A 15,596-nucleotide genomic window follows, 5' to 3' on the forward strand; every position below is an offset into this window, starting at 1 on the left:
TTGTTTACACTACTCTGACTTATCGCGAAGCTACTTAAAATTATGTCATTATTTCCTCAGTTACAATCAATTTTGAGTACTTTGATGTTTTAACACCATCGGACTGGTTAAAATGAAATTTGTCACGTATATAAACACTCTTTATTGTAGCCATTTTTGGTTTGGTTTCAATTTATGTAGGTACATAATTGAGTCTATATGCATGTATGTCATCAGTATTAATATTTAGTATGCGGATATTGCTTAAAGGCCTCCGCTACAATGGTACCACGTACGTACTATTGTAGAGCCAAATACAAAACCTAACACGGAAATAATTAGATTTAACCATTAATATAATGTTAAGGCTTATATGAATTAATAAGTAAATTATGTCACATTAACCCCGTGTTTTGTCTAAATAGTCATGGTGCCTTTTTTACCTAAAAAAAAAAAAATCTATACAGGAGAAGGTTCTGAAATATTTGCAAGTAAGTCCACATCAACAAAGTAGAGTTTGATCAGTTCCTTAGAGACGAAATTTAAATGTAATGGAAAGTACTAAAAGAGAAACCATTAATTGCTAAAAACAGCGATAACTTATGATATGAGATTACAGAAAGCCATCTTTCCATTCTATGCAGTCTAGCTGATTGTAAGCAGAATATCACGAAGTACCTATAATATATCCAAGCCTGCTGTACATCCAAGCAGTTACAAGTTAACTTTAGCTGATCACTTTAACTACTAAGTAAATAAGCGTCAGAGAAAAGAATTTCCTATGCGATGGTAACGTTCAGTTGACGTATCACGAACGTTATTATCAAGTGTAGTACACAAATGAGATGAAAAGCGACTATTATTTGTATAGTCATAAAGCGGCTTGTCTGAGTTTAGACTGAAATCTTATACAATTAATAACATGATAAAAAACACATTCCACAACCAAAGTCTGTATGAAACGCCAATATGTAACATAACAGTAATGACGAATTACTAAAAATGCAAAAGCTTCATTAATTTTGCTTGCGCCGAGATGCAATTTAAACACAACTTATGCGTTCAAAATTTCATGTTTGATTCATCTTTTAACACAATCACTTTAATATTACAAGTCAGCAGAGTGCATATATCACGATGCACATGATAAAGTTTGCTTTTGAGTTTTGCATGTTGTCCATAACAATAAATAAAAATTATTGTTTCAAGCATGTATTAATCTATATGTTGTAAACAACATGCCCAAAGCTCTACTAAAACAGACAGTAAAATGAATGAATTGTTTTCATGAAAACCATTTAGATTCTCTACTTTATGCTATTACTTATACAAATTTATTATATCTATCACATCAGTGTTTTCATACACATACAGTACACCAGATCTGGTATATCATGTTGACATGCCAACGATATGTTTACAATTATCTACATCCTAGAACCATTAAGGCCTACATTGACTTGATTTTAACAATAAAATTTACCCTAGCAAACATTTAGCAGGTTGTGAAGAATTAGGCTCTAAACATTTTTGCGTATACGTTCTTGATTACGCGGATAACAAAACCTGATCCCCAACTTAACGATTTAGGCAAAGAGCTATATACAATACTTTTTGGATAAAATACGATTTCCTGTAATAACATGCGAAAAGTCGGTTTGTCAAAATATATATAACAATAAAATTTACCCTAGCAAATATTTAGCAGGTTATGAGGAATTAGGCTCTAAACATTTTTTTGCGTATACGTTCTTGATTACGCGGATAACAAAACCTGATCCCCATTACCTGGAAAGGACTGTTTACCTCCTAATCTAATTTAATAACCTTGGATTTTTATTGATAAGCCTCCTTATTGTCCACGGAATTAGATCACGGGTATCTACCAAAGATCTTCTTTTTATTGTAGCTGAACTATATACAAATTGTGTGAATTAAAGCAAGTGCTAAATGTAATAAATAACGCAAATAAAAGTGTCAGGTATCCAATAAGAAGGTTCTATATCATTTAAAATGCTTCAAATGCTTGTTCAACAAGTCGGATAAAATTTCTTAGCCTTTTTTCATAAACATGACAAACGATCAATGGATCGAGGTTGATGCCACATCTTTACCTGCCCAAGTACATGGTCATAGGGACGGTTGCCGCGATGCTGATGACGTACATGACAAGACACAGCCTGTCCAGGACCTTAGCCAGCAGCGTGTAGTCAGACACTTTCTCTTCGTTCTTCACGGCCTTGGTCAGCTCTCTGATCTCGGCATTGGCCTGATCTCCAACTTCCCTGACCACGGCATTGGCCTGATCTCCAACTTCCCTGACCACGGCATTGGTCAGAGCCCCAACTTCCCTGACCGCCGTGATCAGCTCTGAAAGGCCAGATGATCCGGAGACATCCTCAGTAGGAGTCGATGGCTGCTCGTTCCTCTCATTGTCACCGCCGAAATATATGACTTCTTCGTCGGCCGTCGACACGATATCGGCTTCATAGGCGCAGTTGGTCACCTCTATGGCGGTTTGGTTGGTCACGCCGGGCTCTTCATCGTTTGCTTCCTGATTTGCTGTCAGATCACCCAACAGCAGCATTCTTAAGAACACAAAAATAGTACATCTCATCTGATACCTCCTATAGTAGATCTTTTTGTGCAAGAATTGATGTTTGTTTTGTGCCTTCGTTTAGATATAAAATATTTGAATTAAATACATCATGAAAGAGGTTCGGTTCAGTCAAACAAAAACAAGATACGGGTCATCGGATTGAAGTCCTGGTAAGTTTCCTGAAGAAAATGATTATATAAGGTATTAGATAAAATGTATTAAAACTCAACATGGAGGAAAAAAATCATGATGCTGGAAAAATTGTATCAGAGAAAGTAACAAAACAGAACATTAAACTATCTAAAAACTCATTACAAAGTTACTAGTGATCTAATGTTTTGCATGGATATCGATAATGTCATATTATACACAGTTATCATTGACAACATCTAATGCAATTTTGAATTTGGTGCGGCAAAACTGTAATTTCCTATGTCAATTTTATGGTCATTCTTTTAATGCAGTAAATTGAATTAACCCTATTCCATAGCACATAGTATATTTGTTCGGCCACACTGATTTCATATTAGGGATGACATTTGCGCGCCATTGATTTTAGCCTGTTCTAAAAAGGTCACTTCATCCAAAGCTATGGCCTGGGTGCCATCCTCTGCATATGAGTCCGTGGTAATTACAAATGCGACCTCAGAGAAGGGAACATGTTGCTTGTGTCGTATCGTTGCCAGGATCTATTTCTTTTTTTTTTAAATATTTTTTGTTTTGTTTTACCGCCCTGATATTGGATTGAGTGCGTTTAAAACAAACAAAAAAACAAAAACAAATTGAAAGTACTTTGACATGTAGCGGAGGAAAATAATCTTCGCCGCCGGAGACAGGCTGCCCTCCCGGTCATGGATGACGATGATGATCAGAGTGAAGAACAGGAACAATCCCATCAGGCCCATGCAGACGATGATCACCGTAGCTGTAATATTATAGATGGTAAACAGTTTCTGTAACTTAGCCTTTTGTTGCGAATTAAACAAATGATTTATAAAGCAATACGGTAAATGTAAAATTTAATTTACTCACCAAAAAATGGCAGTACCCCCTTAACAGGAAGTACGTCTGTCACAAATACGAGGGACACGACCATGGACAGTAGAATGGTCACTCCATACGAGATCCGGTCGCCCCTGTCAAAGGGCATGATGAAGGTGATGACCATCAGTGCCACCAGGATGATGCAGGGTCCAACAGTAGTGGCGATGTGGAACAGGGGGGCCCTCTCTAGGTGAAGAACGAAGCACGCTTCCCTGTCGTCTTTAGCAAACATCTTGTCCTTCCGGTACCATTCGCCTTCGATTTTCACAGCAGAAAACGTGTGGCACTCATCAGACCCGTCCTCTTGGCCTTGGCATTCTGTGTTAAGCACGATTATGTTTGTTATTATATACATGTAAGGTGTGACCTCCCCCGTAGGGAGCCTACAATCTAGTAATTTCTAGTTCCTTTGAGTACCTTAAAATGCAATGGCAATTCACTAAAACCTTCTGGAGTTATCGCGGTAAACAAATACATACACACATATGCATACATACATACATACATACATACATACACACATAAATACACTCGTACGCACATGCAAATATAACCTAAAAACGTAAAAAGCCTTACGAATAGTTTGCTTGATAGCAGTGTGTGCAGAAAAACAGATGTGACATTCCATGGTGTCCGCAGGAAAGAAGAAGGGGTCTGCATCACACACGGTGGTGGTCAGGGTTTCTACACTCCAGACTACCAGCCCATCACTGCTGACTCGAACAGGTACGTCTTGCTGTAGGCCTCGATAGGTGGGATCGGCACTGCGAAGTAAAAAAAAAATCATTATAATTCTTTGTTCCATACCAGCCTGATGTGGTTCTCTGTAACTACTTTAGGGCACGGAAGTATTGTTTAAGGTGGCTTACAGGGGAGTTTGTATGTATTCTATTTCGTAGTAACGGTTGATAGAGAGTGTATAATTAGTTAAATAGAAGGCATGTTATGGTTAAGGGCAACTGACAGGCCACATGGCAAAAAAAGAAATAGAAACGAAATAAAATGAACTATAGGCAGGCAGGGAGTAAACAGGGATTCGACGTAAACCTACGACTTAGGCGGCTTTTTATACCTGGCGATTAAAGCACGTCATACAATCTCCTCGGTTGCTCTAACAACCCAAAATACCTCTTGAACTGTCGATTTGTTTTTGTCATTTTGTTGTCTAGGATAAGAATCCTGCAATGTTTGGCAGGGAAAAATAAAGTACTATAAAACAATGTGCAACATAAGTCGACACCAATTGGATAAGCTTAATTAAGCTTAAGAAGAACGTCGTACTTTCGTTTCACAGTGAATGACGGTGTCCAAATGCTACTTCCCAGAACGCTGTGCGTCTTGATGTCACCATAGTATTTTGGGTCCCATTTCAGCCGACTGTCCTGCCATTTCTAAAGGGAATATTTTAGTTGTGCAAATGAAAACAGCAGTCAAAATCCTTTATATCTCTTAAGAGTCATTTAACATGATTACTAAAGCAAAGTAGACATGGTTTAAAAAAAATGCGGATCGGCCGAATCAGCTTAAACTTTGTGTGTGTGATAAGCCTTTAAACCACCATGGGATATTGCGATTTGCGACGAATTTTACTCTATTTGACATGATAAGGTATGAATAATTTTTGCTCATTATAATTAATTATGCACCTTAAACAAGGCAGTCGAACTGCAGACCGCTATGCGCATCGTTTCTGCGCAGCTCTCTCTAAGATCTCGTTTAAACCTCGCGCTTCTTTTCCAAGGTAATGTGATCCACGAGAATCAGCGAGAGTTTGCCACTGTTTACTGTTTCGCTTGTAACTCCGCTTTGCGTAAGTGTTTCCTTGTCATGCGTTAATGTGAGATGTAAGAAAGGTCGGCGTCACGCTCAATGTCGTAGATGTACATTACCGGTGGTGTTTGTTGGAGAAACGAGGTTTCAAAGTTGACCGTGTATGATGGAGATGGTTCCACTCGAGATAGGTACCCTTTAGTTTTTTGGGGGGCAAACCCGTTTGTCCTATTTCATCCATCGTCGATTTATTGTATTGTTTAATAAAATATAGACCCTCCCTCATCTATTGTGTGTTGTTTCTTTTGGGATCCTGTAGTTGTTACAATATAATAACCGATAGTAAGTTGGGCTAATTCAGTCCAATTCTCAACGATTTTTGTTCGAATCGCAAGCTTTTGCATCTAGTTATAACCAATACACCTGTAATGTAAGATATGGCTGAAATATAGCTATGTTGGCTTGACACCTGTGTACTTAGTTTTGAAGTTGAACAATGTGTATTGCAGCTCGACCTTGAGAAAAAGTGTATTTTCTTTACAGTTTCTTTGCCTTTAAAAATGTTCGGTTAAAAGTTAATATATAGAACAAAAAAGAAAGTGAAAGAATATCGACCAAATAGTAAGCTTCAAAACGATACCCACTTTACGGATGAAAACAGAAGAGAAGGAATTTGGGCATGAACAAATACAACAACAGGTTGACTTTTCATGACCTAATTTTTGAAGGAGAAATCGGACACTATGACCTGTTACTGTAAATATACAAACATCGGGCAGATGTACTGACATTGGTATAGTTGCACATGAATCCCACTTTCTCTAGCGTCTTCATGATATAAGTCTGACTTGGAATGGGTTTCAGAAAGTCTGTTTGTGATGAAAAAACTTGATTACTTCTTATTATGAAGTTTCGCAAACAGCGGTTGAAAGTTGCAACACTTTTGGCGGCGCGTAAAATGGAACGCGCTGCCTTGGTTCCATGGATCGAACGCAGGAGTTCGAAACCGATTGACTTCAAATTTGACGAATTTTAGAATGGTCAGAACATTGTATTAAAATCCTCTTTTTGTATATAATTGAATGTTATCATATCATTTATTATATCGCATGTGGAAGCCACATTCATGCAGTTTCTCATACAAAGAAACGAATTTTATGACATTACGAGAAATGTATCAAAATGTAGCGGAAACTCAGGACGGTGTGTGTCAGGAGCTTACAACTGGGCTAAATTTGACCACCGCGATGTGCGCATTGTCACAGTTTTTTGGGGGGCAAACCCGTTTGTCCTAAAATTTAGCAGGGGTCTTTGGCATCAATGTAAAGGCGAAGAAGTGGGCTATCACATTGTGATGTTAGCTAATGGGATCCAGTTGAACAGTAAAAAAGACAAGCACAAATAAACTGACCAAAAATTGCTAATGTTTGGAAGGCCGTAGCGCTCGCTGTCATTTTGCAATGCACGAAATATCTACATGGTTGTACACGGCAAATCCTGCAGATATCAAAAAAGTATAAACATTATGTAGGTCTGAGGTATTTTTGTTACAATATAGGCAATTGTTTACACCCATGCAACGGGGTCAAATCGTGAACCGGCAAATGCCGTATCTTAGAGAATAACGCGTTCTACGGTGACCTGCAGATCGACTGAAGATACCTACAGGCAGCGATGTCAATGACCTTTGACCTAATGCCCATAGTCAACTAGGTCTTGGCTCACATTTTTTTTTTACCTTAACATGTTCAGGTCATTCTAATTGCAGCAGAAAACCCAAGCAAACCTATTAAATGGAGGAAATATTGACGAAAACATATTTACATAATCTACTTTAATTTGGGGTTTTCTAAACTCAAATTACAAACTTTACGTTTGAAACTCCTATCCTTGAGCAATATTTCATTTTAAACTGGTCCTCATTAATTATGCAAATCATCGCTGTAAGAAAAGCCAGCAGCATAAGGGTTAACTTACGAAATCAATGACAACAGATGCCATTAGCAGCTCCTTCTTTTCTTCCTGAAACAACAGTAAGAAATGAATTAATAATAAAGTTTTCCTCCATTGGTTGTCATTATAATAGGAAACAAAAGGTATTGAAACGACAGCGCAGCTAGTAAAGCTAGTATTACTTACCAAGTCAATAATCTGCTCTACAGATCCGTTAAAGATGATGGTGATATTCTCGGGAGCTAAACCTGCACCATAGAACTCTAGCACCTCTACTTGCAGCCTTCGTCTATGATCAACTAACACGGGGTAAAATGTATGTCAACTATTATAATGACAATTACAATTGACAGGCTGATGGCTAAATACCAATTAGCCATAGCCTTATCGTCCACAAATCTTGTCTAGAGAACAAAAACCATGTTGGAGGGGTTTTAACCACAGACACCTTCCCATGGACGTTAACTCCAGACCATCTACAGATCCTGGGCTGCGGTGGGCCAGACGTATGGAATGACTATGGTGAAGCCCACCACACCCACAGGACGGGCCAAACTTACAGCTGATCTTCAGTTAAGGTCGGTAGGGTTCAAGTTCGGGGAAGTCTGACAAAGAATACCATTAGTGGGAGATAGAAATCCCAACTAAAAAGTTCCACAGTTTAAAATGTTGTAACATACGTTACTTTTTAACACCTGGAATTTAGCATCAACTTAAGAGACTGAAGGTAGCCTATTAGCTACCTGATAATTTTACAAATGTATTCTCCAAACTGCGTTAACTTTAGACATGCTAACTTTAGTCTAGTGACAAAGAAAATAAGTTTTGGTATAGATAGTAAATAAACTTAGCATGCTGGTCTGGTTCGTTTAAATTTATGAAAATAGGTCTATTGCTTAGTGCATGCTAAGCAAAATTGATCCAGACTTGTAAGATGTGTAGACTTTTCTCACAGAAACGACTGACTAAAACTCACCTGAACAACTGGGCTTGTCATAGAGCCAATTGCCGTCTTCCGTGCACCTTACATCCCTGGTGAATCCTGACGCCAGGGTGTAACCCTCGTTACACGTATACGTGACTCTTTCACCCACTTGATAGAACCTCTTCTTTGGACTTCTGCTGCCGTGTAATGGAGGACCTCTGTCCCAGCAGACATTCTCAACTGTGTGTGGTAGTGGGGAAGGGGAAGAAAAGTCTGATTTGTGGAACAGGCCTAAATTTTACGCCAGGAAAGCCCATAAAAATGTAACATTCTTACATAAGGTGCATATTTGACGACAATTAGAACTATTAATCACGTATTAAGTTAACGGCATATTTAAACCATACGCCAACGTATTGTATTTATGATTGTTTATTGCTTTTTTAAAAGACAACTTACTGCATGGAATAACGTCACATTCCTCCTGGCTGCCGTCTTGAGTTAAGCAGAATGGCCGATCCAGACCGGCAGGGTTGCGGCAGTAATTGTTGTCCAGGTTAGCCCAGGAGTACTCGGCGGTGTTGTACATGCCAGTTGACCACACCATACAATCTGTGCCGGATGCAGTTTTACTCTTACTTCCGCGATAGTTTTCTCCATTGCCATTGTAGCAAACTGTGGTAGACAATTAACAACGAAACAATGATCTAATTAATCTCTAAAAGCATCATTTTACCTAATTTTGTATATTATCATTTGTCAACATTTTAAGTATGTTCCTGTATAGAGGGGTAATTTAGATGTTGTTTTTGTTGCTTTTTCTTACCAGCTTTTCACAGATTGCCATTTTTGATTTTTTGGTCTTCGGCTAATGACAAATTAAATAGAAACAAGTTAGTATCTAAATAGATTATGGCTATAAAACAGACAAAACGAAATCACTCCCAAATAGCAGACAGATGTCAACCTCTGACGTTTTTTACGTCAAAGAGATTTTCTAGTGGGCTAAAGACAGTTTGTAATTAACGATGATAGAATTCGACTAAAATCTAAAATTCCAAAATCTCATACCTCCATAAAATATGGGCTCGACATGTAAATTTAGTCTTTAATTATGCAAAGATTCTCTACATAAATATTTAAAAAAACACCGTAATGTTAAATTTTCATTACATTACACAGGTTCCAAGTATGAAATTCCCATCATTTACCACTAAGGAGTCATAGAATTTTGAGAATAATTATGCAAATCAGTTCCGTATTTGAATAATTTTTATCTGGTGATATTCCTCCTTGCATACATTATAAACATTACATGTATCAAAACCCCATAATGTAAAACAATTGAATTAAACACGAAATATCATTACAAGCCATCCAATGGTTCAAAAGTTATGCTGGCTACAAATGTGCGGAAACACAAATACGCACACACACACACACACATACAGACAGACAGAGAGAGAGAGAAAGAGAGACGCCAAAAATGAAATGAACATCTTAAACGTGCCACTTTACCTTCGCCTTCCTTCTTTGCTGGTATAGGGTTCCAACAGCCGTGCTCTGTTGGCGGAAACAAGTGACATGAGGGAAACAGGTCCTTTATCCAGTCATCAGCCATGTTGAGCACTTCCTCACACCATGAGCGGCATGGCACCAGTTGTGAACCCCTAGAACATTCATAACATTTAAGATATTACTATTTACATATTTACCCTAGGAAATTTACCCTGTAACGGTATATGTTATATTACATAGATGTGGCAAGATTGAGGACTTGATAAATAATATACCCTTAAAGATACTATTAAGTACAAGGCCAGATTCGTCGTACGGTCGTCGCAAGATCGCACAGTACTGAAGGCAAACTCAGCTTTTTTGTTACAAAAATGTCTGTAATAGATCCTTGTCAGTGGTTGGTAGTACTGTCACAGTCTGATTACAAATCCTAGGGCAGAAAAGCAAAGAAGTACAATGAACGTGACCGTGTAAAATCGCACTCTAAATTGTGCTTTTCCACTCACGTGCATAATGTGGCGTTGTCTTCATCTGGAGACGGAGGGCAAGGCGTTATGCTTTCTTGGACATTGCATTGTGGGAAAATGACTGAAGTTACGAAGTCTCTTAATTCCGGATGGTAGTTCTCTACCATGCCGTTAGAAGTGTTGAGCAGTTCCTGGACAGACGAATTCAACATCGCCTCAAACGTCTCCTGTCCCAGTTGGTTCGGTAACATTGTCAGTCTGTTGTTGAGGTGAAAACCATCGGGAATAGACAGGCACACTGAAATATAGAACAAGTAGATATTTTTCATCTTTTAATAATCTACGAAATAAAAAAAACATTGGTTGAGCTTAGCTGTACATTTTAATTTTGAAGAAATTCCCATCGGGAATAGACAGGCACACCAAAATATAGAACAAGTATATATTTGCATATTTTAACAATCTACGAAATAAAAAGGTTGAGCTTAACAGTACATTTTAATGTTGAAGAAATGCCAACTAAGGGAGTATTGTATTATGTCCTTTAGATTCTGTAGCCTCCCTAGCCGTAATAAAAAACATTATGAGTTTTACAGCGGATTAAAGATTGTATTTTTAGTGACTGTTTAATAATTTGTAATCAGGTAAGAGTCACCAAGGCTACATACTTTCTGACATAAAAACCTTCCCATCGTTACAGATTGACCTGTTTTAGTTGCAACCTTTCTTTTTATCATCGTGGTTCCCAGAAATAAAGATACAGGAAACATTTTCAAGTGTGCTACCATATCTTGAAGTGATATTACACATTGTTAGGCCATGTTGATTTGATTATATGGATGACATCCTCTGGGAACCCCAAAACTAATGCGAGCGTGCGAATAAAAAAAAGTTTTGCAAAAAAAAATGTTGCTTTCACTATATATGAAATCTACGTGGTCATGAAGATTGAACAAATGGCACAGAATATGTTATGGCGAATAATCTACTCTTCAAATTCATTTCTTTACATTTTTGTCTTTTTTCCTTTGATTTTGGCATTCTACGACAATGGTATCGTTTCTAAATGTTTTCCTTGCAACTTATGGTATATTTTTGTCTCATTTAGCAACTGTTTTGTCATGATTTTACAGTATGGTTGAAAACTTTTTGTTGAAACGGCTGAAAATTCATGCGCGCGCGAATGTTATCCATATAATCAAATCAACATGGCCTTACTGTGCATATCAACGCAAAAAGTAAAAAAAAAGACAATAAAAAAATTACAAACAGATGTGTCCTCGATGTAATATTCTGACAGTGGGGTGAAAAAAGGTTATGCCTGGTACATGGAACACTACTATTGTAAGTTATGAGCAGCTGCAAAAAAACCAATGAATTAGCTTACTAATAGGTAGGATATACTGCACCTACCACAATCTCGCTCGTCACTACCGTCTGAGCAGTCCGGATGTCCGTCACAACGCCGCCATGACAGGATGCATCTAAATCCGTCTCCGCACGGGACGTACCACTGGGAGCAGCTGACACCTGTGTATGTCAACACTGTATTTGTAACTTTTGCCAGAAGGGTGGTAACGTGGTTGTTCTGTTGGTCTGTAAATATACTAACAGCAATACCAGAAAGCTGTAAATGGATCTTCAAGATTTTAGGTAGGTAAATAGGGGTCGTAGAAACAAGTTCTACATGGTTAACCTGGCGTTTTTAACGGCACCGCAGCATTTTTGAACATTTGTTGCTTGAATGTGTACAAAATAACTCAAGAAGTTGTGAATGATATAAATAATATGTGGTAGGTGAATGGAAGCTGTAGAAACAACTTCAAGTTTGAAAATGGTTCACTTGACGTGTCTCTACGTTGATGCAGCGGGCTGTGTCAGTGTTTTGTATTTGTAAAACATATCTCGAGAATCTTGGAATAGCTGCTCATGAATTCAGTGAACGGCTGGAAGATTAACTCTAATAATAGGCAACCTAGTCGGTACCAATAGGAATGGTACTTTTAAAGTAACATTTTTTTTCGTCAAGTGCTAGGTTTATGATTTATGATTAGTAAACGTTCTAGAGTAAGCGGTGTAAGTATAGGCCACCTAGCAGCTTGTTCTTGAACTCAGTGTGACCTAAATGCCACCCAATGACATAGACGTAATGATAAAGGCCTACCGGAAGTTGCATAGACTTGGACCTCGCACAGCGTCAGCACTCGGGATTGGCCAGGAAGGCGAACGCCCACGTACCGTCCTCTCATCGCCTGACACGGCACTGATATAAACGGCCGGTTCACGTCGATTTGATGATCACCACCGCATTTAGGGTTCATGCTGACCTGGGCGGAATCCCCGATGTGGATGTTGAAGGGGTTGAGTCGTTCCCAACAACAGTCTTGGCGGTTGACGATGACCACACTGTAGTATGTATTGTAATGAGGCCAACAGCTTAACATAAATTGTGTCATTGTGTACACAAAAATAAGTGTTATATAATAAGCTGTAGATAACTGTGGTAAATCCATGCCTAATTAACAAAACCGAGATATGTGCTGCCTACATGTATGTTGAATCTTGATTATAACAGCTACCTAAAGTTTGAATCGTTATATCATGGAACGTGGCAGATTTATAGAATTTCGTATTATTTTTTAAAATAAGAACCTGATTTGCATAATTGAAACCTAATTGTGGTAAACATCACTGACGCTAGCTACCATCCAAAAAATGACAATCTGTCAACCGATTCATAAATTATCCTACTTCAAACATTGTCATACAAACCGCTGTAGGTTTCAAGCAACTAGGTAGGGGGCAAAATTACCAGACCCATGACCCAAGCATGTCCATATTAGTAGATATCAAAACCGCACATTCCGCTGCATAAAGCCACAAGCCAGAAAACCATTACTCTCTTTGGTGAGGGTTGTATTGCTTACGCAACACGGAAAATATTCACTAAGTGTGTGTAGTAAAGGTATTGTTTTAATTATTATACTTGTAAAGTTAGACATTTAACATGATTTAATATACTTTTTTTACATTTCTCAATGGACTACGAACTTAAAGCGTAATACCATTTTGATTTTTCCTAGACACTAAATCTCATTTGTATTTTCAATAGCCACTGTGGCAATAGCGAGAGGGTTAACATTTCATCCAATCAGAAGATTTGATAGATACAGAAATAAATATTAGTATATTGGCCTTCGTCAATGACAAACTGTGTTTGAAGTATGTTCAACGTACCTGTCTATCTGATACGAATGGCCCAGATCCACCCACCAGGTGGGATTAGGCTCTTCTATGGTACAGGTACAGGACCCCACATACCAACTGCCATCGGTGTTCCCGTCAACAGCGCGGCTCGCAAGACCATCATAGGCTGTACTTGTTTGTGACGCTGCTTTTTCCCGGGCAACATTGACAACTGTCCCAAGAGAGACACATTTTTTTAGAAATACCATATACATAACAATTACACATTTCAAGTTATATGCTATACTAGTGTTTTTCTTTAAAAAAAAACGTACAGATAGGATGTTTATCGTGCCATATTTGCCACGCAAATTCCCATACCCATCTTCATTGGATTTGTTCGGCCCGTCCTCGAGTACGCTTGCGTGTTATGGCACCCCGGTCTGACTAGAGAACTGTCCCAGAAAATTGAACGTGTCTAGAAAAGAGCACTAAGGACTATACTGGGTAATGACTATACCGACTACCAATCTGCTCTGAACCTTACCGGTCTCACCCGTCTTGACGCTAGACGACAGGAACTGTGCCTACGATTCGCAACTTCACTTGTTAACTCTGATAAGTACGGTGAATGGTTGCCACCTAGACGGGGTGATACTCATCTCAGAACTCTCAGAAATAACAACTCTTTTACTCAGTACAAATGCAGAACTGCTCGGTATCAGAACAGCACTTTTCCCTTCTGCGTACGACTGCTAAATGATAACATGTAAATTTCCGTGCGGACTCCATGTATATAAAATAGCTTATTTATAAGTAATAACTTTTAAAATGTAGTCACCAATTGATTTTAATATATTGAATGATCGTACATCCCTGTTTTAATCCATGTGATTAGAATTTTGTATTATGTTGTCTAAGATGAATGAATTGTTAAAGAACCACAATTCAGCCTACTAAGTATGTAAGGCTGCCAGGTTTATCTTCAATAAACCACTTCATCATTCATCATCATCAAATTGGATGGGACAGAAAGGGGTGTTGCGACCCACGTGCTACCGTGTGGTAAATTTTCCTAATTACGTTTAATATAGCCTCGTGAATCGTAACTTGATTGTGTAGTGACTCTGCCACATACATTTCTTTATATGTTGCTATGACATACGACTTTCAGAAAACAACAGCATGGTATCGTTAGTATAGCCTTATCATGCACAATACATCCTATAACGGTATTATTTTGATCCGTAAAGTGCCATACACAATTACGAAGACTTCTTTGACAGACAAGACTATAGCAACTGTGGCCTTTATATCATTTCTAAAACCAAAAACATGGACACTCGAAAGACGCCAAGCAAAAGGGATAGATGACCATTACGAAACAAAATCCTGTTAGGTGTCGTACTAATAAAACCGCTATTTTGGACAAAACATTACAAACCGACGAATTCGAGGACATCATATATTCGCGTGAAGTATAGAAGATTGCTTCATCAGACACTTTGGAGAAGGATAACTCATTAAATGATGCGGTCAATTTTGGACACAGTCTGTTGTTTTGTCGATTATAAATGCAAACTTAACTCAGACTTTTTCTAGACTATAACGTGGTATGAAAAATCTAGCTTTTTTAAATTACGACCTGCTCACTCTACCTTTGCCTCCGCATTGCGGGTGCAAAAGAAGTAGTTGATTTAGTACAGGTCCGCAATGTCCACAATGACCTCCACAGCGTGCTGAGGCAACCTGTATCATCAAGGTTTTAGAAAAAAAGTTTGAAAAATAAAGAAAAGAAAAATCTCAAAATGTGGACGTAAGTGAACCCACACAGAATATGCCTGTGATTGTGTTAACATGACGTTAATGTTGTACATTGTGATATAATCGTTCAGGAAACTCCTTCTAATGACCAAGAACAACCTACACTAAAATGATTCAATAATGACGCAATAAACTAAAATTAATTACAAAAAGGTTGTTTGAACAAAGTTATAAAAATAGACCATACTAGTCTTTTATAAATAAACACTTTATAAGTACCAAGAATAAATATTGAAAACTGTTTTGGCTATATAAGATTCTCTGATTTAAAGCATTTCTAGAAAGTTTTCAAATGCTTTACATCATGATGCAGAACTGATTATTGATATTT

General features: G+C 38.0%; 2 protein-coding genes across 2 annotated transcripts in view; both read right to left on the reverse strand.

The window, feature by feature from the left end:
• Positions 1-2,089: 2,089 nt before the first annotated feature.
• Positions 2,090-13,826, reverse strand: LOC109468258. The gene is made up of 15 exons (XM_019766515.1): positions 13,823-13,826; positions 13,493-13,673; positions 12,420-12,661; positions 11,669-11,785; positions 10,295-10,553; positions 9,789-9,940; positions 8,726-8,945; positions 8,322-8,488; positions 7,532-7,644; positions 7,370-7,414; positions 4,904-5,013; positions 4,199-4,386; positions 3,611-3,940; positions 3,371-3,503; positions 2,090-2,567 (listed from the first exon to the last, which is right to left on the reverse strand). The coding sequence occupies exons 1-15, from the start codon at positions 13,824-13,826 to the stop codon at positions 2,090-2,092; spliced, it is 2,739 nt and encodes a 912-aa protein (XP_019622074.1).
• A 1,312-nt stretch (positions 13,827-15,138) lies between these two features.
• The window catches only part of LOC109468259 (bone morphogenetic protein 1-like), a 3,991-nt gene continuing 3,533 nt past the window's right edge, over positions 15,139-15,596 (reverse strand). Inside the window, exon 4 of the mRNA XM_019766516.1 lies at positions 15,139-15,190. Coding sequence (XP_019622075.1) covers positions 15,139-15,190 — 52 coding nt within the window. The remainder of the gene's footprint in view (positions 15,191-15,596) is intronic.

Source organism: Branchiostoma belcheri, unplaced genomic scaffold (assembly GCF_001625305.1).
Source record: "Branchiostoma belcheri isolate BF01 breed outbred unplaced genomic scaffold, Haploidv18h27 scaffold197, whole genome shotgun sequence".
Classification (NCBI taxonomy): Eukaryota; Metazoa; Chordata; class Leptocardii; order Amphioxiformes; family Branchiostomatidae; genus Branchiostoma; species Branchiostoma belcheri.